This window comes from Corvus hawaiiensis, chromosome 25 (genome assembly GCF_020740725.1).
Source record: "Corvus hawaiiensis isolate bCorHaw1 chromosome 25, bCorHaw1.pri.cur, whole genome shotgun sequence".
Classification (NCBI taxonomy): Eukaryota; Metazoa; Chordata; class Aves; order Passeriformes; family Corvidae; genus Corvus; species Corvus hawaiiensis.
In genome coordinates, this window is record NC_063237.1 from 6,989,991 (window position 1) to 7,016,650 (window position 26,660).

A 26,660-nucleotide genomic window follows, 5' to 3' on the forward strand; every position below is an offset into this window, starting at 1 on the left:
GTTTCAAAATGGGACTTAGAGGGGAGCGGACTTTGCTTCCCCGAGGAATGCCGCTGTCAGCTGAGCCTTCCTCGAGATGGGTCACGCGCCCACAGCTTTGAGCCTGCAGGGATTAAACCAGCGGTGAACTCAGTTTTCAACCAGTGCCGTAGCAGCGGGCAGGCCCCTGTCAGGACTCCAGGTGCTAATCCAGCCTGATGGTCCATGCTCTTGCTCACAGAGGTGTGTAAGCAGCCTTTATTTTTACAGCTGAATCAGGAAAATGTGGAAGAACCCTTTCTTGCCTCTTGTGCACAGGTAAATGATGCAGTCGAGGAACTTTGACACAAAGGTCTGTGGCACTTATTGGCTTTATCATCTTAGCCATGAGAAGATGAGGCTCCTGCAGGGCACGCGGTCACTGCCATCCCACCTTTGCAGCAGGAGTAGAACTTGGTGCCGCCTTGTTTCACATTTTCCACCTTCCCCCTTGTTTTCCATTTTTCTCTCTCTTTTCCTCCAATCTTTTCTGGATGGACCAAACCATAGCTGCAGCAGCAGTGCTGCCCCTTGCAACTCCCACCCTGCATCCCACTTTTGCAAGATACAGCTGCATGTTCAGAGCACAGACACGCTGCCAACAGACATGATAATTTATTGCAAATACATCAGAGCGACACAGACATGCAAGGAAGGAGCTGCTGCACTGGGGCGCAGCATTAGCCATGACAGACTTGGCTACGAGGGACTTGCCAGGGATGCCAACGCAGTGTCGCCCATCAGTGATGGTACCACGATGTCACCAGCAGTACACAGTGCTGCCCGCTGCTTGTTGCCTTCCCTTGCTCGCTTGGTGAGTGCTGCGGGGAAATCTGCGGCTCCTTAACAGAGAAAAAGTGAAGCAGACACGCAGAGGAAGGAGAGAAACCTGCAGAGCTGGCATAGCAATTAGCAAATCATCCTGTGAAACAAGCAGGAGCCCTCCCTGCCAAGGGAAGAGCCATGAGGTGCACAGGGCACGGCACCCTGAGGCCCTAGATGACCAAGTCTGCATTTTTTGGGTGCAGGTGGTGGCCCCCACCCAGACCTCGCACAGCGGGGGCCTGGTGGCAGGCGGGGGCCAGCGGCGTTGCGGTCCTCATGGAGCGGGCACTGCAGGCAAGGAGCAGCCCGCCAGCGGCAAGGAAGGCTCCAGCAAACCACCCCAGGAAGGTGGCCTCCCCAAACTCCCACCTGGGGACGATGTCGGGGACAGTCTCGTCCCAGAAGTCGAGGACAGTGTTGTAGGCGACCCAGGAGATTGGCACCAGGGTGGTGATCCCTGCCATGCCAAGTGTCACTCCCCCGGCAAGCAGGAGCCGCTGCTTTCGCCCAGGTTTGTCCTCGCAGGTTCTCCAGCCCTCCAGCCCCAGGGCGGCAAGGAGACAGCCCAGCAGCCCCAGCCCGTTGGAGAGGCACATCAGGAGGCGAGAGATGCGCAGCTCGGGGGGCAGCGCCAGGAAGGAGCCGTGGGCTTGGCATTCAACCACGCCCTCCTCCTGGGTGATGCAGACCTGCCAGAGCCCCATGTTCCAGACCTCCAGCTCGTTCAGGTCCAGATTGAGGTTCTTCCAGAGCGGCAAGAAGGTGGTGACGCAGGAGCTGACCCATCCGAGGAGAGCCAGCAGCATCCCCCCCACCTGCGCCTTCGCCCACCAGCCCCCGGCCATGCTGTCGCCGCCCCGCTAACCTCTGGGCCCAGATGAGCCGCCCTGCGCGGCGGCCGCGGGCATTAACGCTTGTGGAGCAGTGTCCGCCCGGCCGCCGGCCGCGTCTGCCGCCCGGGGGGGCGAATTCAAGCCTGTTCCTCTAACGCCGGGGTGTGGCCACGGTCGTTTTTCAGCTCTTGTTGGTTTTTCCACGCTAAAAGGAGAGCGCGCCCGGCTCAGCAGGAAAAGCCGAGTGCATCCCCGCGGTAACTCCGGGCCGGGTCCCGCCGGTGCCTCGCCGTGCCCAGGAGGGTTAAGCCAAAGCATGCAAATCCTCCGAGCCTTGGCCACCCCGAAGCGAGAGCCTTGGCAGGGAAAACGCTTCTGGGCAGCAGCAGCTCCGGCCTCGGTGGGACACGGCTGGCACCCCAGCACAAGATGCAGGAAGCAGAGAGCTGGCATCAGGCTTTTCTCAGGAGTCAGTGCCTCGGTTGGAGGTCCTGATCCTCATTCGGTCATTAATTAAATATCCAAAGGAGCCTTTGAGAGCTGCGTTGAGAATGGGGATGTCCAAGGGAGGAAGCAGGTTGCAGGTGGCCCTGCTTCTCGCAGGTGGGCATTGATCACCCTGTCATGCGCCCAGCACTTCACCACCAGACACAGCTCATGGTGCTTGTATGTGAGGAAACTGTTGTCCTGACAGGAGACACCCTGATGCAAACACAAAGATGGGGAAAACCCATGTACATCAGCCTGGTCTGGTGGAAGGTGTTCCTGCCCGTGGCAGAGGACTGGAGCTGGACTGATCTTTAAGGCCCCTTCCAACCCAAACCGTTCTGGGATTCTATGAAAAGGACGAAAAGAAACGTCAGGAAAATCCCAACTTTGTGCTGGCATTCAGCTCTCATCCTCCCCCACGTTCCCTCTGCGGGGTCCAGCTTGCAGATTCATCTTCCCTAGGAGATTAGCGACTAATCTGTCCTTCATCCGCCGTCTTTCTTATCTGTATCGGGAGCCAGACTGGAAATTACTGAGTCCTGCTGGTCCCGGGGTCCAGCCCTGGTGAGTGTCAGGAGGATCTTTGCAGGGGGCTCCCACAAGGAGGGGGCGAGGGAGCACAGACCACATTCAACGTGGAAGCACAGACCAGGCAGGAGAGGGGGGATGTTCTCCAGCCCTTGCTGACCATCCTGTCCCTAAGAGCAGACAGGGAGCATCATCCCAAGGGCAAGAGCAGGGAAATCTGCTGGGAAACCCCTCCTGCTCCTTCCCCCAGGCATTGGGGCACCTGCTCCTTCCGATTAAGTCGTCTCAAAGTAATTGTGCCTGTCATTGAGACAGATTAACGGGTGACCTTCTGCTGCTGGAGCAGGATTGGCGGCCGCCACCAAGCTCCCAGTCCTCCTTTCCCTCCCACCGGCCACGGTGGCACAGCCCGGCAGAGGATTCCCATCCACAACCGGTGGGAAGATGCTTGGCAGTGGCCAGGGCACGGCGGGAGCCACAAGCCGAGAACGACGTCTGCCGGGCTGCCAGCCGCTCTGCCTGGACATGAGGTGGGTGTCCCGCGCGCCAAGGGGTCTGGGGAGCCGGGAGGTTGGTCCGTAGAGTGACATCCTCCATCGTGGCACTGAGGACCTCTGGTCCCGCTGCTCTGCAGTGGCAGGGGATGCTCGGAGGAGCCAGAGCACCAACACTCCCACCCTATCACCACCCCCAACCCCGCAGGTCGCTGCACTCCGGGTTGCGTTTCCAGGACCATGACCTCCCATCACGTCTCCCCATGGGCACCGGCTGGACTCAGCCTGTCCCGAGGAGCCCGGCTATGGGGTCTGCATCTCTCTCACAGGCTGTCCTTCCTCCGCACCTAGGGGCCATCCATTTCTGCTCAGAGCTTCTTAGAGAACCGGCAGCTACCGCCACGGCCTGGAACAAGTGTGGAACAGTGCCTTAGGCGCTCACCCAGAGCTTGCCGGCTGCCGGGGCTGCTTCCCACCGGAGACGAATGCGTCCTTCCCCGGCCTTGCGATGCAATTATGGCCCCTAATGGGCTTAGCCATCTGGAGCCAGCCCACAGCCAGCCCGGCATAGCTCCGGAGCTGGCACATGCATTGCTGGGCAAGGGGGCCCCCCGCAGACCCTGGCCCCTGGGGATGCGGAGAAGGGACCGGAGCCGCAAGCTGCTTTCCGTGTCCAAAATAACTCCCTGCTTTGTCTCCCCCATGGCAGGACCTCGCACCCAGCCCGGGGCTGAGCCCCCGCCCCGGCGCCGCCATGGTGCTCCCCTACGCCCGCAACAGCGGCGGCGCCGGCGGCTGGCTGGCCCCCGAGGAGCCCCGCGGCCGCAGCAACTCCATCCCCCCGGCGCAGACCCCCACGGCCAAGCACATGCTGGCTTACCTGCCCCGGCCACCCACCGACACCAGCCGCTACGGCACCTTCCCCCAGAAGGTATGGCTCGCCCCGAGGCTCTGGGCATCCTCGGCACATGATGCCGCCGGGTGCTCGCGGTTGTTGTCGGAGGCGATTTCTCACCGACGGACTCCTTTCCCCCCCCGCAGCCAGATCTTCCGCCCGCCCCTGGGGCTCTGGGGGAGGGCAGCGGGCAGCAAGCCGCCGCCACCACTGCCAAGAGAAGCGCCCCGATGCCAAACCATCCATCTGCACCCCGTCACAGCGGCTTTGTCCCTGGTGAGCCATCCCTGCTGCCAAGCCGCGGGAGCCTGACCACCCAGCACCACCGTGGCCGTCCGTCCTGGTGCCCACCACCTGCCCCCCAAGAGGCAGGTGCCCGCTTGTATCCGCTGCATGCACTGAGCGTGGCCAACATCCCCAACTCGTCACACGGCAAGACCTCTGCCCGCAGCTCCACCATTCCCACCCCGGAGGGGCTGCAGAGCCGGCGCTGCAAGCTGCTGGAGGAGGACAGCCCGATGGTCCAGGCTAGCAAGCGGCAGCGGCAGCGCTATGTGACAAAAGTGGGCAAGTGCCAGGTGAATCTGGGCAACATCCAGGACAAGAAGAGGTTCCTCTCGGACATCTTCACCACCATTGTAGACCTCAAGTACCGCTGGTTCCTCTTCGTCTTCATGATGTGCTACATCATCACCTGGCTGGTCTTTGGCTTTATCTACTTCTTTGACGCCTGGGTGCGGGGTGACGTTGGGCACCAGGGCGATCCCGAGTGGCGGGCGTGCATCGAGAATGTGGATGGCTTTGTCTCTGCCTTGCTCCTCTCAGTGGAAAGCCAGCGGACCATTGGCTATGGCACCCGGATGGTGACAGCCAACTGTGCCGAGGGCGTCATCCTGTTGATGGCACAGTCCATCGTCGGTTCCATGATCGATGCCATGATGGTTGGCTGCATGTTCGTTAAGATCTCCCGGCCCAAGAAGCGTGCCCAGACCCTCATCTTCAGCAAGAACTGCGTCATCTCCCGCCGGGACGAGAAGCTCTGCCTGATGTTTCGTGTGGGGGACCTGCGAGAAAGCCACATGGTGGATGCCAAGATCAGGGCAAAGCTGATCAAGTCCCGTCAGACAGCTGAGGGGGAGTTCATCCCCCTGGAGCAGTCGGAACTGAACCTGGGCTATGACACAGGGGAGGACCGTCTGTTCCTGGTGGAGCCCCAGATCATCTGCCATGTCATCAACCGTCACAGCCCTTTCTGGGACATGTCAGCCGAGTCACTGCGCCGGGAGCAGTTCGAAATCATTATCATCCTCGAGGGCATCGTGGAAGCCACAGGCAAGTGATCTGGGGGGGTCAGGGTGGAGAGGGGTGGCTCCCCTGGGGTCCTGGAGATGCTGGGGAAACCTGGGCCCAGGAGTGACATCAGGTCAAGAGATGCTCAGGGTCAAAAGTGGCTGCAGTGGGCCATGGGTGATGCAGGGCTGGAAGCCCCTCATTAGGAGCAGGGGGCTCGCTGCGGTGCCCCGGAACAGCTCAGCCGTTGTCTTGCCGCAGGAATGACGTGCCAAGCCCGCACCTCCTACACAGAGGACGAGATCCTCTGGGGATACCGCTTCGAGCCCTGCATGTCCCTGGAGAAAGGCGCCTTCCAGGTGGACTACAGCCGCTTCGAGATGACCTTCGAGGTGCAGACACCAGCGGCCAGCGCCAAGGAGCTGCACGAGCTGAAGGAGCTGGAACAGCAGGAACACTCCACGCTCAGCCTCTACTGGGACCACCTCCTGCAGCCCTGCGTGCTGCCGGGACCCAGCGAGGACGTGCTGGTGGGGATGAGTGTTCCTGGCAGCGTGGCTGAGGGCATCCGGGATGAGCCACCGGAGCAGGAATTACCTGCCTGAGCCGCTCCGGGGACCGTGGGACGGGCCGCCTGGCCATGCCCCGGCCCGGTTGGTGCCCGTGGGTGCCCCACGCCAACAGTGCCATAGCCCACCCTCCTCTGCGGGGCTGAGACCTTGTGCCCTCGCCCCCCACATTCCCCCAGCTGCAGCCACAGGGCATTATTTTTGTTACGCTGTTCTTTTGTAACAAGGAACAAGAAGTGTGACTAGTGGGCAAGTAAAGGCTGTTCATGACAAAACCACCCAACCATCAGCCGTGTTTGTTCTGGGGGAACCCTCGGGGGGGCCAGGTGAAGAGGAGGCAAAGCCCAGAGCCCCCCAGTGCCATGGGCTCAGTCCTGCACCATGCCATCCCCCCCCAACACCCCAAGCTGCTCCCCCTCCCTGCCTGACATGGTGCCCCAGGACTCCTCTGGCATGGAAATGTTGCATCGGGCTGATGCTGGGAGAGGGTGGACACGGTGTAGTAGAATTAAAGTAATATTACAGGAGTGACATCACTGGAGTCACCTGCAGCATTTGGCAGGGCAGTGCCCAGGCCTGAGCCGGGGGCCTGGATTGAAAAAAAATCAGTAAGATCTGTGTACGCAGGGTCTGGCTGTGCTGGGGACCCTCCTGCAGTGCCCAGCCAGCTTTGCCTCAGGGAGCGTTTCATGGGTTGCAGAATAACCCTTTGGATTTAACTCCCTTTGTCCGCCTTTGCTTTCCCTCTATCAGCCTACCTTTGTATCTTCCCATGGAGTCTTGGGCAGGGTCTTTTCTGACCCCACCTGAAATCTGTCCTACTCAGAGGGATGAGAAGGAGGGCTGGAGCAGCTGGGGGGGCCCTGGGGCCGATGTCAGCCCAGCACAGAGGGATGGATGGGAGCAGGGGTGTAATATAAACATAGACATCAGCGTCCCTACACCACACCCCCCCTGCAGCCCCAGCCCAAATCCCCTACAAACATAAAACTCCCCACACAAGAAAAAGGATTAAAAAAAAAAAAAAAAAAAGCTGCAGCTTTTGCTATGTTTATGCAGCTGCAAACAAGTGTTTGTAGGTGCAAAGTTAATAAGGGTCAATATGCGCATTGATTCGATATAAAATCGTGATTTGCATACGAAGCATGCCATTTACATATCGTTACTATTCAAATGCAGGTCACTGGGCGAATAACAAACACAAACTCGGTTATCGCACAGACGATCGCGTTTCACAGTACGGGACACGCTCGGGTCCGTGTGCCCGTGCCCGTCCCCGTCCCGTTCTCCGCTCCGCTCCCGTTTCCCGGTGTCCTTCCCTCTCCGCGCCGCCAGGAGGCGCTGCCGCCCCCCTCACGCGCTAAGTTCCGCCTCCCGCAGCTTCGCTTCCGGCGCGTTGCGGTGACGTCATTACTAAGCGACGCGGTGACGCGCAGCGCTGTCCGGCGACAGCCGAGGTGGGACCGGAGGGAGCAGCTTTGGGACCGGAGGGAGCAGCTTGGGACCGGAGGGAGCAGCTTGGGACCGGAGCCCCCGCACCGGGCGGGACGAGCCCGCCGCGCCCGGGGGAGCGGGCCCGGGCCCTGAAGGCGGCCCTCCCTGCAGCCTTGCCCCGGCCCCCCCGTATGGCGCGGCTCTGAGGGGAGATGACCGACCAGGAGAACAACAACAGCATTTCCAGCAACCCCTTCGCTGCCCTCTTCGGCTCCGTTGCTGCCGCCAAGCACTTCGCCGCCGTCCAGAAGCAGCAGCAGCTGCGGCATCTGACAGGTGGGGGGGCGAGGCTGGCCCTGGGGCAGGGGCCGGCCCTTGGGGAGGGGGCGAGGCGGTCCCCTTGGGCGAGGGCTGGCCCCTGAGGCGCTGAGGGCTCTGTCATGCAGGCGAGGAGACGTCCATCAGCCAGGATGACTCCGACAACAGTGTCTCCGAGAGCCTGGACGACTGTGACTATTCGGTGGCCGAGATCAGCCGCTCCTTCCGCTCGCAGCGGGAGCTCTGTGAGCAGCTTAACATCAACCACATGATCCAGAGGATCTTCCTCATCACCCTGGACAACAGTGAGCCCGGGAACCGCCCGGGTTGGCGGGGGTGCCGTACAGGCTGGGGCAGCTCTGCATGTCGGGTTTGTCTGACAGCAGAGGGAACAGCTGGGAGGGGGCAGTGCCAGGGGCTGTGCTAAGGGCAGGTCCTGCCTGCGGGTTCCCCGTCCATGTAGGTAGAACAGGTCCCTCTGCCCTTCCCAGGTGACCCCAGCATGAAGAGTGGGAATGGGATCCCAGCACGCTGTGTCTACCTGGAGGAAATGGCTGCAGACCTGGATGACCAGGACTGGTTGGACATGGACAATGTGGAGCAGGTGAGGATGCCTGCCTGGAGCCATCTGCAGACTTTGGCCACAGGATTGAGTTTTGTTTCCTCAGAATGTGCATATGATGTATCCCAAATCCTTGTCCAAAACTTGACGTGAAGCTGCTACTCGTGGTTTTGCTGGAAAAGTCCATGAGGTTTTTTGGGATATGAGACTGAGAAAAGTGTAGAATTTGGGGAATCCAGCCCTTTCTCCTGGAGGCTTCAGGAGTTTGCTGCCCTGCAGGTCTTTGTGGGTGGGGAAGGGAACAAAAACCAAAGAGAGCTCAGTCAGCATCGTCCATGCACTCACTCGTCTTCATTTGTGGCTGTATCAGTCATTCTTGCTGAGAATTTCAGTGGAAATGGTTTCTGTTGGGGGTATTGTTACTCCGTGAGGGACTGGAGGATTTGCTTAGGCCAGAAGCAGCTGAGGGTTCTTACTCCAGCACTCTGTTACTTAATGAGGGATAGAGAGAGCTCTTCCCAGCAGGAATCAATTAGCCTGTGTGGTGTGGAGCTTCCTACTCTGGAGGGATGAGCTCTGTGCTGGGACTGTGTCACTGTACCCTGTCTCTGCCGGTGCCCAGGCCCTGTTCACCCGCTTGCTGCTGCCGGAGCCCGGGAGCCACTTGATCCACATGACCTCTGCCAGCAGCCAGAACCTCTCGGCTGACCGTGACGCTGGGGAGAGGCAGATCCTGCGCTACCTCTATGCCTGCTTCCGCAGGGCACAGGAAGAGGTGGGCACAGGTTGCCAAGCAGGAAGGCAGCTCCGTCACCCAGCTCTGTGCTCTGGAGTGACCGACCTAAAGTTATAATGCCTGGGGTCCCTACACTGCCTTGTTCTCCTTGCACAGATAACCAAGGTCCCGGAGAATCTTCTGCCCTTCGCAGTGCGCTGCCGCAACCTGACAGTGTCAAACACTCGTACTGTCCTTCTCACCCCGGAGATCTACGTCAACCAGAACGTGTATGAGCAGCTGGTGGACCTGATGCTGGAGACACTTAGAGGGGCACGTAAGTGCGGCCGGGTTATGCCACTGCCTCAGCGCTGCGAGGCTGCCCTGGATCATTGTGGAGTTCGGTGAAGCTTTGGCTCCCCTCGCTGCCAAAAGAGGGAGTTGTGTTTGGGTCAGTTTGGCTGTTGGATCACTGTGAGTAACAGCCTTGTGTCGCCTGCCAGAGTTCGAAGACATGACCGAGTTCCTTGAGGAGGTCATAGAAGCCTTAATGATGGACGAGGAGGTGCGGACGTTCGGGGAGGTCATGGTTCCTGTGTTTGACATTCTGTTGGGGAGAATCAAGGAGCTGGACCTCTGCCAGATCCTGTTGTACACATACCTCGATGTGCTCCTCTACTTCACAAAGCAGAAGGACATAGCAAAGGTGGGTACCTGGGCTTAGGCAGGAGCTTTTTGCAGGGGCACATTTACAAGACCTGATCTGCAGAGGCCAGACCAGCAGTGTGGTGTAACAACACCTGATGTGTGTAGTCGTACCCCTCCCCTCCTTTCTCATAGCCTGTCACAAACCCATCAGTTTTTTGGGGTTTTTTACTGGGATTTTGGGCAACTGTCAGCATGTCCTGATGCGTTCCCCAGGTTTTTGCAGGCTACATCCAGCCCAAGGATCCCAGCAATGGGCAGATGTACCAGAAGACTTTGCTTGGTGCCGTTTTAAATATCTCCTGTTTGTTGAAGACGCCTGGCGTGGTGGAGAACCATGGCTACTTTCTGAATCCATCCCGATCCAGCCCACAGGAGATTAAAGTGCAGGAGTCCAACATCCATCAGGTGGGAGAAGCGGGGCTGTTCTGCTTCCTGTGGTGTTTAGTGGCCTCTCATTGCCTGAGGGTTCAAGATGTGGTATCGGGGCTTGAATTCCACCACTGGTTCAGGAATAGCCTGGCTTGCAACTAGGCACATCCCAAAACCACTTTGAATTCTCCAGCTGGAGCATGGGAACAGTTTCACCAGCTGCTTTGGGTGATTGTAACCAAAGTTTTTGTGTCTTGTCAAAGTTGCTTGAGCTTTGGGAAAAAGGTTGGGTGGTACTGGTGGAACAGACATCAGTAACTTGAGGTGCTAAGTGGAGATCATCTACCTCAGGTGTTGCAATCACCAGGGAATAGCTTTCAGTACCTGTCTGGTAATTAAAACAATTCCCCAGTTGAGAAAGTGACAGGCAACATTCTCTCTCACTATGCAAGTAAATATCTTCTTCAGAGGAACAGCACTAGGAACATTCCAGTAGGTCAGGAGTGAAACATAAGGATGCAGGATATAAATACAGGAGTGAACTGGGCTGCAGAGGTGATTCTTGAGAGGGTCTTTTTCACTAAGGTGAACTCTTTTTCACTAAGGCTGCCAGATTAGGCAAAGATATCTGGATTTACTCCGTAGGGGAACAAATTGCTCTCAACTATGCTTTTGAGGACATCCCTAACTGTTCTTTGCTGACAGCCCCAGGATCTGACCTGCTTGTAACACTGTGTGTGAGATGGGTGATTCACAGGGGTATCATGAGGAGCAGGACACGGTCTGGATCCAGAAAGAGTCGATAGCAGTAATACCAGAGAGGCAAAAGAACAAACCCCAAGGACTCATTCAACTGTGTTATGTTTCCTGTAACAGTTCATGGCTCAGTTCCATGAGAAGATCTACCAGATGCTGAAGAACCTGTTGCAGCTGTCACCAGAGATGAAGCACAGGATTCTCTCCTGGCTCGGAAACTGCCTCCATGCGAATGCAGGCCGCACCAAAATTTGGGCTAACCAGATGCCGGAGATTTTCTTCCAGATGTATGCCTCAGATGCCTTCTTCCTCAACCTGGGGGCTGCCCTCCTGAAGCTGTGCCAGCCCTTCTGCAAACCCAGATCTCCAAAGCTGCTAACCTTCAACCCTACCTACTGTGCTCTGAAGGAGCTGAACGAAGAAGAGAGGAGGAGCAAGAACGTACACATGAAAGGTACACCTAAACATTGGGAGTAAGAGAATGGGAAAGGGGGTCTCCTCAGGTCCCCACTTTACCCAGTGGTGCCCTCTCAGTGGGGGCCATTAGGCTTAGGGAAGAATTAGAGGTGTGACTAAAGAGAAGGAGAAAGAGAGCTGAATACAAATAAAACGCTGCCAGCATCACCAGGAGCCCTTTTGTGTCCTCAGGAGGACCCTCTCAAGCCCTCTCCTCACCAGCACTGCTGGGTGGGACCTGAGGCAGAGATGCTTTTCCTTACAGGTTTGGAAAAAGAAACATGTTTGATCCCTGCTCTGAGTGAGCAAGAGCCGCAGTCTGCAAACAGCTACAACTTGGTGACGGAAAACCTGGTGCTCACGCAGTATACCCTGCACTTGGGGTTTCACAGGTACCTGCTCTCAGTTCCCCTGGGGCTGTTTTCCACCCATGTGCAGCTATGGGAATTTCAGTAAATACTCTGAACACAGAGTGGCCAGCTGAGCTGCTGCCTGAACTTCAGCCTGACTGACTGCAGGAAGAAATTTTGCTCACATTTTTGCTGATCTGGATACACTCAGGCTTTAAACAATCATTGTGGGTTTTGATTCTCAAATCCCCTTGGCCTTTCTGCAAGTGTTTTATCCTAATAAAGGAGTCCTACAGGCTCTACGTTATTTGTAGACACCAGTAGCCAAATGCTGTGTATTTGTGGGTTGCTCCATTCCCCCCTCTCTTTGGGGCAGGGGCCGCTGGCACCTCCCTTCACAACTAGAGAGCATCCAGGTGGCGGAGCACCTACCCACTGGGAGTGACCTAAATGCCCTGATAGCTGGGCTGTATGTGAAGCAGGAATGTGAGGTAGCTGTCAGCTTCTAGGAGAGGATTTTCTGGACACCAAAACACTCTGTTTTGCACAGCTTCCCTCTGCAAATCGTTGCCTGGATACTGTGAGGTCATGGCTGATCCAAGCAGAGTCCCCTTCTGGTTTATTCTCTAAATATAGACATTGACAAAAAAGTTATTATGCAAGTGGCTTGTTGCTGGGAGACTGAAGTGTCACCTTGCAGGCCTCTCTGGGCTGTGCTGGATCCCTGACCTCAGTGGCCCAAGGGAGCTCGGTGCTGCAAGAGGGCTCTGCCATGTGCCCAGGCCACTCTGCTGGTGCCATGGTCCCTCACAGGGTCTCGTATCCTCCCAGGACCTGGCAAGCCTTTCCCCAAGGCTTCCCACTGCCAGAGCCCCAGACAGGGTACCCACAAGAAATTACCTGAATCCACTGGCACAAACAGTCTCTCACCAGCTTCTGCATTGGTGAGGCAGGATGTGTTTCTGTCTGTCTGTCTCCTCAGCCCCTTCTTGCCTCCTTTCCTGGGCAGGTTGCATGACCAGATGGTAAAGATAAACCAAAGCCTTCACCGCCTGCAAGTGGCATGGCGAGAAGCTCAGCAGAGCTCCAGCCCCGCTGCTGACAGCCTCAGGGAGCAGTTTGAGCGCCTGATGACCATCTATCTCTCCACCAAGACAGCAATGACGGAACCACAGATGCTGCAAAACTGCCTGAACCTGCAGGTGTCCATGGCAGTGCTGCTGGTGCAGCTGGCTGTGGGGAACCATGGGACGGAGCCGCTGGAGCTGACCTTCCCACTGCCGGAGGTGGAGCACAGTGCACTGGCCTACGTGCCAGGTGAAGCCCCGGGTCCTGCTGGGGGTCTGTGCCAACACCCGTCATACATGAGCACTGGCAGAGATGCCTGAGCAAGTGCTTCCCTGTCCAGGGCAGGACACGGTGCTACTGCTGACATGGTGCAGAATAGTCTCTCTGAAGGGGATCACTCTTAGAAAATTTGGGGCTGTTTGAGGGGCCATACTTAGGGTAGTGAAGCTGCTGACCTTTTAAAAGGTCATTACTCCTTGGCAAGTGGCAAATTCTGCATTGATTTACTATTTTCTCTATGTGTAAACTCTTTCTTCTGGGGTCTGCTTCAGGATTCTTCCCTTGGGGGTTGTGTAACTGTGATCAGCAGACAGATGCTGGATTCACCCCATAAGTGACCTGACTTCTGGGAGGGGAGATGGGAAGTGAATCCCTGGTATTGGGCCATCAGGCTGGGCATCCTTCTCCATGGCAGGTTCTAATACAGCTTGTTAATTGCCAATACTTAATCAACATCGGGGTGGTGAGGGGAGAGTGGATGGGAGGCTGGAAAAGGGCAAGGTGAGCTGCCTGGGGAGGAGCTCAGCTACAATCTCTGTTTGCAGAGTTCTTTGCTGATAATTTGGGCGACTTCTTCATTTTCCTGCGGCGTTTTGCGGATGACATCTTGGAGACTTCTGCCGATTCCCTGGAACACATCCTTCACTTTGTTACTGTTTTCATGGGTGATGTGGAGAGGTAGGTGCAGCCCTGGGTGCTTGTTGCAGAACACCCGGGGTGACCAAGCAAGCAGAAATTGCAGAGCTGTCTTGAGGCTTGGTTTGTGCAGCTGTGAGCAGGTTGATCTTTTTGGAACAGCTGAAATCTGCCTGCAGGAGGCACAGAGGGAACAAAGGCGTGCCTGGAGGCCACAGGCTTCATGCAAGGTTTAGATGGGATTTGGTGCTTAAATATGTGTTCGGTTGTATGATGCAGAAATCTCATCAGCTACAGCCATTTTGTACTTGTTAAAGGGAGCTTCTGGGGCTGATCTGTTGGGAGTGTCTCTATAATGTCCACTGAACAGAACTGAGTAGTTCTATCGATCTTCCTGGTAAGACATTGCCCTGCTTTCTGCATTTCTGCTGTTCGATCATTTACACTTATGTGTGTAAATGCAGTGAGCTCCTGGCAGCAGCAGCAGCAGATGGAGGTTTCCCGTGGTAGGCAGCTCTCATTGTTCCCGCTGTCCCTGGGAGATGGAGGCTTTAGTTCTTCCTGGCAGTCCCCTACAGTGTCACCTGGGGCAGGTGGTTTGGCTTCTGCCCCACAGGTGCAGCAGAGATGTACTCTGACCTCAGTGCTTGGTGCTAGACAGCAGATGCAGCAGGCAAAGCACTTGGAGATTAGCAGGGTAAAAAGGAAGAAGGTCTATGGGCAGTAGGAAAACAGCTGGGATAGCTGGTGGGGTTTGCTCAGGAGCTCCAGCTGACAAGCAGGCATTGGGCTGTGAGTGGGAGAGCTGCTGTGGGAAGAGTGAGAGCAGCAGCTTGGCTGTTCCCACACTCTCTGGCCTCTGCCTGCGATTTCACTGCGGCTTCAACACTGCGATTGAGTGTGTGCGAGGGAGTGCTGACCCGGGGCTGGCTTTACAGACGGTCTGCACTCGAGCATGGATGGGCACAGCTCCTGGAGTGACTCCTGAGCAGCTCCATTCTGCACCATGGCCCTCATGCCATCCTGGATTTGCTTTCTATTTTTTCTTGCAGGATGAAAAATCCTCACCTGCGAGCCAAGCTGGCTGAAGTGCTGGAAGCTGTGATGCCTCACTTGGATCAGGCTCAGAACCCACTCGTCTCGAGTGTGTTTCATCGCAAGCGAGTGTTCTGCTCTTACCAACATGCTGCCCACCTGGCCGAGGCACTCATCAAAGTCTTTGTGGATATCGAGTTTACAGGTAATCGTAGAATGGAAGAGTTGTGTTCCCTGTGTAGCACTTGTGTGGAACTGTCCACTTGAGAGGCTCTTTGGCTTGTGCCCAGGTGACCCGCACCAGTTTGAACAGAAGTTCAACTACCGCCGTCCCATGTATCCCATCCTGAGGTACATGTGGGACACTGACTCCTACCGGGACAGCATAAAGGTGAGGCAAGAGGTGCAAGTTGGAGTGTGCCCATGTGAGTGTGCAGCTCTGCATGGAGCACATGGGTCCATGTCCTGCCATTGGGGAACTGTGCTGCAGAATTTGCTGTTCTCCCTTTCCTTGCAGGCTCTGGCTGATTATGCCTCAGAGAACCTGGAGGCAATGAATCCCCCTCTCTTCTTGCGCTTCCTTAACCTGCTCATGAACGATGCCATTTTCCTGTTGGATGAAGCCATACAGGTAGGGCTGAGCTCACGTTCCATCAGCACCACATAAACAAGTTTGCATTTCCCTGGTGTGATACTGACCTCCAGAACAGGCCAGCTTGCCCGGCCCTGCGTGGTGAATCTCTGCAGTAGGTACTATGCAGGAAGCAATCCCAAGATGGTGTGGCCAACACCCTGGCAGAAGGGGCAAAGGCAGGAGGAAGGGGGGAGTCTGGGGCCCTGTCTGCAGGTTACCCTTCCTTCCTTTGGGCTCGGGAGGCAGCTCAGAACTAAGAGGAGCAGAAGGGCTTTTTCAGATCCAACAGGAAGCATGCTGGGAAATCTGCCTGTTACTGATCTGGATACACTCAGGCTTTAAACAATCATTGTGGATTTTGATTCTCAAACCCCCTTGGCCTGTCTGCAAGTGTTTTATCCTAATAAAGGCCTTTTGTCTCCAGGCAGTTCTCCTTTGGGATCACAAGGGAATGCCAGGTGCCCTCATGTCCCTGGTGTGTGTTGAATGTCTCTCCACTCCTTTCAGAGCTGCTGTTGCTGCTAGAAAGGGCTTTTTTTGGGGAGCTGTTACCTGCCAGAGAACCGATTACCGGAAGGCTGGCAGATGAGATGGGTGATACAGATGTTGCCCGACTGGTTTTGACCATTTCTGGAGCTCCTTGGCATCACCATCCAACCAAACAGTCCATGTGTTCTGTCTTGCAGTACCTCAGCAAGATCAAAGTTCAGCAGATCGAGAAGGACCGAGGTGAGTGGGACAGCCTGTCCCCGGAGGCTCGCCGTGAGAAGGAGTCCAGCCTGCAGATGTTTGGTCAGCTGGCGCGTTTCCACAACATCATGTCCAATGAAACCATTGGCACTCTGGCTTTCCTGACTTCAGGTAGGTAAAAGAGCCCCTCCTGCCTGCCAGGACCTAGAGAAGAGCCCTGCCAGGGAGTGAGCAGGCAGGAACTTGGTTTCAGTGTGGTCAAATCAGGATGGAATTGCTGTGAATCTCTGCACTGTTGTTTTCCTTTCCAGAAATCAAGTCCCTGTTTGTGCATCCTTTCCTTGCTGAGCGCATCATCTCCATGCTCAACTACTTCCTGCAACACCTGGTTGGGCCTAAAATGGGAGCTTTGAAAGTGAAGGATTTCAGTGAGTTTGACTTCAAGCCACAGCAGCTCGTGTCTGACATCTGCACCATCTACCTAAACCTTGGGTAGGTGACGAGGGGAGTGAGCCTGTCGGTGGCAGGAGCCATCCAGGAGCCGTCTTGGTGATACTGGGGGAGAAATGCTTAGTTACACTCAAGCTTTTCTTTAGCTTTTAGTTCCTTGCTATAGGAATGTGGCTGCTGTGGGGACTGTTCTGCAGCCCTGATAAATGGGGATTCTTAAACCTTTTCTCTCACGTAACCTGTGGTGCAGGGATGAAGAAAACTTCTGTGCCACAGTCCCCAAGGACGGCCGCTCCTACTCACCGACGCTCTTTGCCCAGACCGTGAGAGTTCTGAAGAAGATCAACAAGCCTGGAAACATGATAGTGTCTTTTAGTAACCTGGCTGAGAGGATCAAGGTGAGCACTGAAGAGAATTTAACATACAAAAAAAGATGGAGCTGGTTCCCTATGTCCTTTTCCCTCTGTGTATTGCTGCATCTTTGCTATGGAGCTGGATTTCTGGGAGTGGAGCTTTGTCCAAGGTCCAGGTGGGGCAGCTGGGAGGGTGCCCTGCCTGCACAGACCTGTGAGTGCTCCCTGGTTTTTAAAGAACAGGGAGGCTGAATCCCTCAAAGCCACGTGTGCTCCCTAGTCTCTTGCAGACCGGCAGCAGCAGGAAGAGGAGACATATGCGGATGCCTGTGATGAATTCCTGGATCCAATCATGAGCACTCTGATGTCAGACCCTGTCATCCTGCCCTCCTCCCGCGTCACCGTGGACCGATCGACTATAGCCCGACACCTCCTCAGGTGTGCAGCACAGCCTTCATACCTTGATACTTTTGGGGATCTATTTCATATGTCCAGTGACTCTTCCTGACCTCTCTCTCTTTTTTTTTTTTATCTCTAGCACCAGAATTGTCCAAATAATCTCCTTGATGTTTTATTTTTCAGTGATCAGACAGATCCTTTCAATCGGAGTCCCCTCACTATGGACCAGATCAGACCAAACACAGAGCTAAAAGAGAAGATCCAGCGATGGCTTGCAGAGAGGAAAAAGCAGAAGGAGGAGGAGCTGCAGGACACGCTGAATTGAAAAACAGGATCTCATCTCCAAACCTCCTGTCGCAGACAGGATTACAGCCATGCAGGGGTAATGGCTGGAGCTGCCACCCTAATGATGACCACAATTAATGCATTGCCACCACCTTTGGAGTCTCTTCTCGGATCTTCCCTGCTAGCCCTTGTTCTCTCTTTTCCTTTCAAGACTCACTCTTTAATACTAAGACTTTCCACTGCACTACAGCTTTGAGCCTCAGCCTCGGGGGAAGAGCACAGCCTCTTCACGATGTGGTGCCCTGGCCCTCTATTACCTGCTCTTTGTGTTGGCCACGTTCTTTTCCAGCAATACCAAACGCCTCCCTCTGTTCTGTGTTTAAACTGTAACCATCATTCACTTGGTGAAAGCAATGCCTCCAGCCACTCCCAGAGTGGGATGGGGGGATGAACAGGAGGGGGATGTTTTGCCAACTTGTACATGTCAGGGGTGTAGCAGGGCTTACTTCCCCAATGAGTGTTGGGAATGGTGGGCGTTGGAAATTAAACATAGAGATCATCTTAAAGCTGGTGGTGGAGGTCTGGCAGTGCCGGCAGCTGTAGAAAAGCTTCTTCGGGCTTGGTGCAGGGACCGGGGTGGTCCCGGGGCGGGAGCGGTCTCGGCCCTGCGCGGGTCTCGAACCCGCGGATCCGGCCCGGCCCCGCCCCGCCCCGCCCCGCGCACGTGGCCCGGGGTCCTCGCTGCGGGCTGCCCGCGGCGAACGCCGGGTGCGGTGAGCGGCGGTGACATTGAGCGCGCGCAGCGATGGCCAAGGCCGCACAGGGGCTCGTGCAGCGGCTCGTGCAGCGCGGGCCGGAGCTGATCGGGGGTGAGGGACGGGAAGGGCGACGGGGGAGCGGGGAGGGAACGGGCTTGGAATGGGATGGGCTGAGCTGAGAGGAGTGAGAACGGGCCGGGGGGGGGGCGGAGGGGAGGGGATGGGGAACAGGGCTAGGGGCAGCGGGGCCTGGGCCCGGGGAGGCCTCGCGGGCTCCCGCCGTTAGGAAAACACCGTCCGCTCCGGTCCCCCTCCCCGCAGCCGCCGTGACGTACTCGAAGCCGCGCTTGGCCACGTTCTGGTACTACGCCAAGGTGGAGCTCGCCCCGCCGACCCCCGCCGAGATTCCCCGAGCCATCGACAGCATGAAGGGCCTGGTCAGGGCCTTCCAGAGCGGCCGCCTGGCGCAGCTCACTGTCAAGGTACCGGCCGGGGCGGGATGTGACGGTGCCGAGGGACAGCTCCAACGGGAGCCTCCTGGCCACCCAGGAAATGCTGTGCTCCTGCCTTGGGAAGCAGTGGGAACTGTTGTCAACGACATATGAAGCTCATGGAGTTCAGGGGTCGAGAGTTTAAAGGGTTTTATTTTATCGGCTTTGCTTTAACTCTTTCCTGCCTGGCCCAAGCTGTGATTGTTCCCCTCTGGTCCCATCGCCTTCTGTCCCAGGGAAGGGAGTATCCATAGGTGGCTGAATGAGCCCAGCCCTCTGATCAGCTGTGTCGTCAGTTGGCCTTGAAATTAATGTGTTTCCCGTGTGTGGGCTAGGAAATGATAGGAAAAAGGGCTGTAAAAAGCCACGAACAGCTGACAGTGTACTTAATGTTGTAGAACATTTCTGTGATGGGACATGTTGAGGGGTGGCTGAACACAGCAAACACTCTGCTCCACTTCTGGGTTTTTGCCTTGAGAACTGCTGGAGGGCATGGATGTGGCAGTGGGAGTGAGGGAGGAGCTGTTAAGGGAGCCTGGGATCTAACCAGTGGCTTTTTCCTTTCAGGACGCGTTGAGAAACGGCCTGGTGGCCACGGAGGTGCTGATGTGGTTTTACATCGGGGAGATAATCGGCAAGGGCGGCATCATCGGGTACAATGTGTGAACACTCACCTCAGCAATGCCAGCAGCGCCACGGTGCAGGGTCTGTAATGGGGTCTGCGACAATAAAGCCAGGAGCCCATATCGAGCTGTTGTGGTCCTTGTCTGGCACTCTGACAGGTGCCAGCCTGTCCTGGGGGCAGTGCTGGTGGGGATGGCTCCCCAAGAGGGATCTGTGGGCCAGTCCCGAGGGTGCCAGAGCTGCTTTGGTGAGGCCACTTTTGGTCACCAGAGCTCTGTTTGCTCTGGGACACTCACTGTGCTTCAACTGTGGCTCCAGGGGAGGTCTGAGGCTGCAAAGGGGAAACATTCCATTTGTTCCTGAATGTACTTCCCATCAGCTAGTGGGAACCAAAAGCAAATTCCAGTACTTTTTACATTATCAAAAGCAATTTCCATGGCTTATGCCATAGGGAATGTAGCGTAGTTACAGGCAGCTCTGCTGGTTTGGTGTCTGACTGGTGCAGTGGAAGCCTGTGTAAGTAAGCAGAGCTTTGCTGCATGTGTCACCTCAGCTCCCCCTGGTCAAAGGTTGAGCTGTCCAGGGTTCTACCACCTTGCTCGTTGTCATCCAGCTCTTGTAGGGTTCTCTACAAAACCTGGTGAGTCACCTGTACTCTGATGTGTTCAGAAAATAATTTGTAGGAGTTCTCTGAAGCTAGCAGCCTGTTTTTAACTGTCTTAGAAGATGGTTTTAGTCAGTATTGCTCCTTGTTGATACTGTTGCTGTCTCAGCTGCTCCTTTGCTCCTCTGGGCCTTGTGTTGTGCACACCAGTGACCCTGATGTCCCTGGGGTGACTGTGCCAGTGGCACATCACTTGCTCGTCTCCCTGCAGCAGAACTGGCCTTCTCAGCACGTCATCCCAGTAGGAGGCCTTGTGCGCTTCTGACAGGGAGTGCAGGTGAGCTCACACACTCCAGATGTGGTAACCAGTAGGTTGGTTGTGGATGGAAAGCTTTTCTTTTTTCTTGTTGAAAAGCAGCTCTGGGTCACAACTGGTCACAGGTCACTTCTGTGCCACAGATGGCAAAACTGAGGCTCAGTGAACTCCCCAGCTTCTGTGGGAGAGTCTGCAACAGGAGCAGCGACTGACTAGCTCCCTGCCCAGCCTGTGTCCTGTGCTTGCTTCTCCCACCAGCCTGGCCAGGACACCATGACTGCCTCGCATGGCCCTCCTCCCAGTGCTGGGGAGGGTATTGTGATTGCTCATTCCCATGGAGGAGGTGAGGCATCCTCCCAAAGAGCCCCAGCAAACCTGAGCTTTTTGCTCCTGTCATCACAAACCCTTCACCCAGCATGTACAGAGACCAAGGAGGGGAATGGGCTGGGCCCTGCTGTGGGAGTCTGCAGCATACGTTCCTTAAAGAGAGAGAGATCACACAGGGAATTTAGTGTGTGAGCTTGAGTGGAAGGAGGATTCTGAACCCAAGAGAACCTCACTGAGAGCAAGGCTGTCTGATCTGGCTCCAAGACCTGCCTCTCCTCTCTGACTTGTTCTTGCCTGTGCGTGCCCCTTTCGAGGCAGCAGCTCACACCAGCACTGGCCTGGCAAATGCTTCAGTGGGAGGATGGGATTAAGCCTCACTAGTAAAGCATGGGAGAGCTCAGAAATGCTCCTGTCCCTTTCACAGTCCCTAGGGAGGAAGAAACCATCTAATTTTAGTTCTTCTCCTTGGAAGTCCTCGGGAGGAGTCCCCCCAGCCCCGCTCCCGCAGCAGGGCCCCAGGCAGAAGCATCATCTGATCTGTGGACCCCAAAGGGCTCCAGCAGCTTGCCCACAACAGTGTCTGGCTGCCTCTCTGGGAGACAAACAGCCTCCCCTCCCCGCCCCTCGCTCCTTCCCTGCCCTCAGCTGATGAACTTCGGAAGAAAATGGGTATTTTATGTCCCCAAGCAGATGGATTTACATCTTATCCGTGTGTTTGCAGTGCTGTTCTCAGAGAATACGGCGGGCACTTGTTGGATGTTAACCCTGTTCTTGCTGTGCTGTGCACGACGGGGTTGCCAGCCCGGTGCTTTCGCCGTCACCTCCCTCCCCGGGGTGGCACCCAGCGGGACGCGGCACCGGCGGGGCGGGCCGCAGGTAGGACACGGCCGGGGCCGGGAGGGTAGGGCGGAGCCGCCCGCCCTCGGTGCCACAGCTCGGGGCCGCGGTCCCCCCCGCACGGAGCGGCTCGTCCCGGGCCGGGCAGCGCAGGGTCTCGGCGGCGCGAGGTCCTCGCGGGGGCTGCGGGCTCTGCCATGCCGGGCCCGGGGCCGCGCCCCGCGCCCCGCATACGACCCAGCGCTATGCAGGGGGTCGGCAGCGCCGCCTATGCAGTATGCGCGGTCCCGGGCGCCGGCGGCTCGTTCTCCCGCTCGGCATCGCCGTCAGGGTTATGCGGGTTGCTTGCGGCTCGATTATACGTCAGGCAGGTTCCGGGGCTGGCTCGCGAGGAGCCCCGCGCCTGTATAGCACTGCGAGCTATGAGGGGCCGCGGCGGCCCGAAGCTGCGCTATCCAGGACGGGAGGCTCCACTAGGGCTCGGGCCTGGGGCCCTGCATATCGCTCAGCGTTATGCCGGGCTAGCACTGATCGAGCATGGCTTATTCATGTGTCCGGGCACGGGGATGGCGGAACCCCACAACCTGCATGATACCCGCTGTTATGCAGCGCCTCCGCGGGCCGGCAAAGCGCTATGCAGGGCGCGGGGCGCGGCCCGGCCCCGCTCTCTGGCTCGTCGCCTCTCAGTAAAGATGGCGCACAGCGGTCGGTGGCGCTTCCCCGCCCGGCCCGGCAGCGGCGGCTGGGGCCGCCGGGGCCCGGGGGGGTCCCGCCTACGGGTGCCGGCCGTGCACAGCCTGCGGCCCGCCGAACCTGCGGCGGCGCCGGCGACGGCGGGCGAGGGCGAGCGCGGCGGCCCGTGCTCCGGCGGGGCGGCGGGAAGCGGCGGAGGCGGGGCAGCGCCGGGCCCCGGCGGCCCCGCGGCCGCGGCCGGTCCCGGCTTCGACGCGGCGCTCCAGGTCTCGGCCACTATCGGCATCAACTTGCGGCGGTTCCGCGCGGCCTGCGGCACCGAGGCGGGCAGCGGAGAGGTGAGAGGGGCAGCGGGGCGGGGGCGGGGGGGCGCGGCGGGCGGGCGGGTCCCGGGCGCAGCATCCCCGACGCCCCGGCGGCGGCGGCCCGAGCACACCCGGGCGCACCCACCCACCCCTGGCCGCACAGTCCGCCCGTCGCCGGGCACACCTCCCGCGCCCCGCACAAAGGGCGCGCCCAGCGGGAGGGGGGGGGGGGGGGTGTGGGGGGGTGGTGGGAGTCGGCGGGCGGGACCCGGTGCCGGTCCTGGTCCGGCCGCCCTCGCGGTCCCTCCCCGCGCACGCGACTTGCCGCCGGTGCGTCCTCCCTGCCGCCGCCTCCATTATCCGCCTCCCGCCGCTCCCGCGCCCGCGGCGGGGCGGGATGCGGTGCGCACAACCCGCCGCCGGGAGCGAGGTAGGATGGATGGGGCCGAGGGGCTCCCGGTGCGCCCCGGTGCCGAGGATGCTCGGTGGGGTGACGCGTCCTTCCCCGGGCGCGGGGGCTCGAGGGGGCTGGGCTGCGGGCCCGGCGGTGGGTGCCGCGCACCGGCCCTCCTCCTTCTCCTCCTCCTCTTCCTCCTCCTCCTCCTCTTCCTCCCTTTCGCCGCTGTGGATGCCCAGGCGGAGCTTGGGGCGGCGGGCCCGGTGCGAGGCCGTTCGCCGGCACTCGGAGCGCTGGCTCTCCTTTTCTTTTGGTTTTTTTGGGGGGTTTTGTGGTTTTTTTGTTGTTTTTTTTGTTTGGTTGGTTGGTTTTGGGGGTTTTTTTTGTTGTTGTTTTTTTAGTTGCTCTTCTTCCTGCCTTCATTTTTTTTTTTTTTTAAGCCTTTCTAAGGCAGCCGGAGTGGGAGTGCGACAACAACCCACCTATTGACAGAACAGGGAAGACATGATGGGGGTGTGTTACTACGAGCTGCAGCGTTCCTTTCCCCCAGTTGTTTTGCATCACTCGTTAGCAGCATCCTTGCGCCAGCAAGAGAATTCCCCAGGTCCTTTGTACCAGGAGGGCTTTATTGATTTTTGAAGGCCAGTTCTGTCTCGTCTTCTCCAGGCAGGTTGTCAGCTGTAGGGTAGGTGGACGTATCTTTGTATTTTGCCTATATGAAGAGCAGTTGTTTTCTTTTCCCATTGCTGGCTGTAGCAAAGTTTATTAAAATGCACATGAAAATACAGTTTTCCTGTGTTTTTCTGACCCGGTTTTGGCATTTTCTATTGGATGCCTTGAAGTGGAGCTCTTCACTCATGGCTGAGCTGGAGGAATTCCTTGCCTGCAGAGTGGCAGCTCTTGTGGGCCACGGTGCTGGAGGAATGGGGCTGTGTTTGCACACACAGAGCTGAGCATGGGGACACTCCTACTGTCACCTGTGCAGACTTTGGGGCGTGAGTCGCACTGCTCTCGTTAACGCCATCATCTCAGGGGCTGCACTTTGGGGTACTTCTCTTTTTTGCTGTTTGCAGTAGACATGGCTTGATGGAATTCATGGAGTCCTCTGGGAAGCAGTTAATACCTCACCAGTGCTAGTTCAGGGACAGAAATGACTGAGATCTGGCTAACCAAGCTGACCACAGAGTTAACAATCCAGGAGGTTTTTCATGTGGGGGGAGGCAAGTTGCTTTGTTTCTTTTTCTTTCTTTCTTTTTTTTTTTTTCTAAGATGACATTGGGCTGTGGTTTGTTGTTTAATTCTAGTTGTCTTAAAATATATTTCTGCATCTTAAAAAAGGCCTAAAACATCTTTGAGATATCTTTTTGAGTTTGGCCTTTAGGGTATTTTTGCTTTAAAATAAAATAGCTGGAATGCATTCCAGGTGTGGCAGCTTGATTAATACAGGGTCTCCTGGATTTTAAGAATTCTACTTATTACATCACTTTTCTGTTTAGCTGCTAAACACTTCTCTCTAATAACATTGCATACAGTAGAAAGTAATGAAAAATGTTGATTTGTGGCTTGGTGTTTGTAGGTTGAGTTTTACCTGACCCCTCATGAGCCAGGCAGGGGCAGACCCCAGGTGTTTTCCCTCACTCTACATTTGCAGCATGCCAGTGCTCTTTAGCGTACTCAGAGAGGATCCCCACAAACATTCAGATTGAGTTAACTCACCCAGTTGGTTCCTTTCCTTTGGTGATGCGTAAGAAACAAAACACTTTTGCATCAAAGGACATAGTTCTCTTAGCTGGTGACTTGTGCTCTCGTCGTAGTCCTAGTGAAGATTACAGTCACCAGAGGCTGCTTTTCTGTCCTGCAGTACAAGTTCTCTGTGAGTTGGGGGTGAGGGTGTGAAAAGAGCTCTGGCAGATGTAGGAAGTCAGCACATGGGTGCTGCCTGTGGTCTCTCCAGAGGAGAGGGTGGCTGTGTGCAGTGCAGCAATGGTGCAGTTTCTGCTGCCCATGTGGCAGCTGCTCTGGGGGAGGTGTTCTTCTAGAAGGGGGCTTCCAGGAGACCCCTTCATATTAGGGCTCACCATGTCCTCTCAGTAACTGCCTAGTGCTCTTGCTGTTCTTTTCCACAAGGTTGAGGGTCCTTCCTGAACCAAGCCAGTTACAGTCTTCAACCGAGTTGGCATTCCTCATCAGGAATAAGCTCTGAGCAGTTGCTTTGAGGTCAGGAGCCAGTGGGAATCAGAGGAAGAAGCTGTGTTACCTTTTTATGTACAACTTCTGCTCTGCATGCTTATTTTTTTTCTACTTCGTTCTTGTGTGCGCTTGTGTGTGTAGGTACCTGTTGAAATTGGGTATTACCACCCAAGTTAGATGCAGGAGAAATGTTGTCTACAACAAGTATTAGACTCAGTCTTTCCTGTGTCTTCTTGGCAGTTTCGTAGTACATAGCAGGATGCATTTCTCATTTAAAAGGTACCTGAATTCTGGGGTGTCAGGGCATCCTCCTCAGATTCAGGTCACTTTGTACAAGCCCTTGTCTTCTGCTGCAGCTCAGTGTTGCGCTGAGTTATCTCGAAACCAGCTCACATTAAAGGAGGCACGTTCTGATACTTGATTTTAACACCGCAAGAGTTGCTGGGGGGACTTTTCGCACAGTGAAGCTGTAACTGGTTGAACAGTAGTGTTTGTACTGTGTGCTGACCTTTCAGCTTGGTGTGAGTGGCACTGTAGGAATAGGAAAAATTTGGTTGCGTTTTCTTGATTCATTATGTCAATATTTCGTATAAAAGAAGCCTAGACGTACTTGTTAAATATCTGCTCTGCCTGTCAGTTTAGAGCTCCATGTCCATCTCTGAAGTGGGATTGAGGCTTTGGGACATAAAAGTTGAGAGTGTGCTGGATGCATGCTGACAGTTACCTCTATAAGTCTGTATTGGCTGAAAGTTGCAGAAGCTCGAGTTTGGCAGTAGGATGTGGTGGTGATGGTGGTGTCCCTGGTAGCACTGCTGTAATTATATGTGGGGTGTAATGTTTTATGACATGAATGTTGGAGCTGTGGATGTTCACCAGTGGCTGGCATGTTGGAAGTGGTACTAGATACATGTCCTGGGGACAAGGAGTAGCTTCCATACTGCCACCAGGGTCATGCCTGAGCTGGAAGTACAGATAATTTCTTCTGTTTGTCTCAAAATTTCCTCTCCTAGTGCTAGGTTGAATGGTCGCTGTCAAAATGCTTGAGTGTTTAATGTGTGAGTTGGAGGTGTAGAGCCTTTCCTGTCATGGGTAAGGTGGTCACTGCACGTGAACAGGGAGGGGACTGCTGCAGGTATTGATATCTAACAAGAGGCACGTGGTGAGGATGATGCAGATCATGGCCCAAGAGACGGAGGCTCCTTCACGCACTTTCCCTTCCTGAAGAATTGGGTGCTGCTTTGTCAGATGTGTGAAAATAAAAGTATGTTTTAACCATCTTGGTGATGTTTCCGTTTCTGTTGTTTGGTCAGCTTTCTGCAGTGCTCCAAACCCTCAGAGGAGTGGTTTTGGGAAGTTTGTTAGGAGTTTGGGAAGCTGTTTTCAAATGAAAGGTGGTGTGGCTCGTCCCACTGGCACCAGCAGTGGGCAGGTAAGGCAACTTCAGAGCAGCAGCAGTGCACTGATGAGTTTGTTCCAGGGGCTTTTGGGCATTGTGCTTCCTTCATCTGGAAAGCTCCTGGGACAGACTTGCAACAGTGCTTGACCAATCACTTCTGTATTAGCATCAGAGTGCTGACCTGCAGGTTTCACAGCACCATGTTGGAGGAGACAAGGGAAGAGAATGGGTAACTCCTTAAGTCAGTGGTTCATCACTTCTCAAGAATACCACAAAATTCCTAG

At 56.1% G+C, this 26,660-nt stretch overlaps 5 protein-coding genes across 5 annotated transcripts in view; 4 read left to right on the forward strand and 1 right to left on the reverse strand.

The window, feature by feature from the left end:
* Positions 1–614: 614 nt before the first annotated feature.
* Positions 615–2,514, reverse strand: CLDN25 (claudin 25). Its single transcript, XM_048328864.1, has one exon. It carries the CDS (start codon positions 1,686–1,688, stop codon positions 1,014–1,016), a length of 675 nt encoding a protein of 224 aa, XP_048184821.1. The 5' UTR covers positions 1,689–2,514; the 3' UTR covers positions 615–1,013.
* Positions 2,515–3,069: 555 nt separating this feature from the next.
* LOC125338278 (G protein-activated inward rectifier potassium channel 4-like) lies at positions 3,070–6,219 on the forward strand. The gene is made up of 4 exons (XM_048328859.1): positions 3,070–3,223; positions 3,897–4,118; positions 4,229–5,414; positions 5,634–6,219. Exons 2-4 carry the CDS (start codon positions 3,942–3,944, stop codon positions 5,975–5,977), a joined length of 1,707 nt encoding a protein of 568 aa, XP_048184816.1. The 5' UTR covers positions 3,070–3,223; positions 3,897–3,941; the 3' UTR covers positions 5,978–6,219.
* Positions 6,220–7,362: 1,143 nt separating this feature from the next.
* On the forward strand, positions 7,363–18,004 carry UBE4A (ubiquitination factor E4A). The gene is made up of 19 exons (XM_048328857.1): positions 7,363–7,711; positions 7,822–7,998; positions 8,185–8,297; positions 8,878–9,030; positions 9,148–9,307; positions 9,474–9,676; positions 9,892–10,083; positions 10,924–11,257; positions 11,525–11,651; positions 12,619–12,926; positions 13,502–13,634; positions 14,645–14,832; positions 14,918–15,018; positions 15,145–15,258; positions 15,948–16,122; positions 16,263–16,443; positions 16,652–16,799; positions 17,035–17,192; positions 17,337–18,004. Exons 1-19 carry the CDS (start codon positions 7,588–7,590, stop codon positions 17,476–17,478), a joined length of 3,231 nt encoding a protein of 1,076 aa, XP_048184814.1. The 5' UTR covers positions 7,363–7,587; the 3' UTR covers positions 17,479–18,004.
* A 168-nt stretch (positions 18,005–18,172) lies between these two features.
* Positions 18,173–19,433, forward strand: ATP5MG (ATP synthase membrane subunit g). The gene is made up of 3 exons (XM_048328867.1): positions 18,173–18,307; positions 18,518–18,678; positions 19,255–19,433. Exons 1-3 carry the CDS (start codon positions 18,244–18,246, stop codon positions 19,351–19,353), a joined length of 324 nt encoding a protein of 107 aa, XP_048184824.1. The 5' UTR covers positions 18,173–18,243; the 3' UTR covers positions 19,354–19,433.
* A 2,639-nt stretch (positions 19,434–22,072) lies between these two features.
* The window catches only part of KMT2A (lysine methyltransferase 2A), a 42,052-nt gene continuing 37,464 nt past the window's right edge, over positions 22,073–26,660 (forward strand). Inside the window, exon 1 of the mRNA XM_048328834.1 lies at positions 22,073–22,426. Within this exon, the coding sequence (XP_048184791.1) occupies positions 22,088–22,426 (339 nt within the window). The 5' untranslated portion in view covers positions 22,073–22,087. The remainder of the gene's footprint in view (positions 22,427–26,660) is intronic.

What these genes read in the sequence shown, in the direction of transcription:
- CLDN25 (XM_048328864.1), bottom strand. Translation starts at nt 1,688, where the DNA reads ATGGCCGGGGGCTGGTGGGCGAAGGCGCAGGTGGGGGGGATGCTGCTG.
- LOC125338278 (XM_048328859.1), top strand. Translation starts at nt 3,942, where the DNA reads ATGGTGCTCCCCTACGCCCGCAACAGCGGCGGCGCCGGCGGCTGGCTG. An exon ending in ACGGCACCTTCCCCCAGAAG is followed by an intron (nt 4,119 to 4,228) that starts GTATGGCTCGCC and finishes CCCCCCCCGCAG; the next exon opens with CCAGATCTTCCGCCCGCCCC. An exon ending in GGGCATCGTGGAAGCCACAG is followed by an intron (nt 5,415 to 5,633) that starts GCAAGTGATCTG and finishes GTCTTGCCGCAG; the next exon opens with GAATGACGTGCCAAGCCCGC.
- UBE4A (XM_048328857.1), top strand. Translation starts at nt 7,588, where the DNA reads ATGACCGACCAGGAGAACAACAACAGCATTTCCAGCAACCCCTTCGCT. An exon ending in AGGAGTCCAACATCCATCAG is followed by an intron (nt 10,084 to 10,923) that starts GTGGGAGAAGCG and finishes TTCCTGTAACAG; the next exon opens with TTCATGGCTCAGTTCCATGA. An exon ending in TGTTGGATGAAGCCATACAG is followed by an intron (nt 15,259 to 15,947) that starts GTAGGGCTGAGC and finishes TCTGTCTTGCAG; the next exon opens with TACCTCAGCAAGATCAAAGT.
- ATP5MG (XM_048328867.1), top strand. Translation starts at nt 18,244, where the DNA reads ATGGCCAAGGCCGCACAGGGGCTCGTGCAGCGGCTCGTGCAGCGCGGG. An exon ending in CGGGCCGGAGCTGATCGGGG is followed by an intron (nt 18,308 to 18,517) that starts GTGAGGGACGGG and finishes CCCTCCCCGCAG; the next exon opens with CCGCCGTGACGTACTCGAAG. An exon ending in TGGCGCAGCTCACTGTCAAG is followed by an intron (nt 18,679 to 19,254) that starts GTACCGGCCGGG and finishes TTTTCCTTTCAG; the next exon opens with GACGCGTTGAGAAACGGCCT.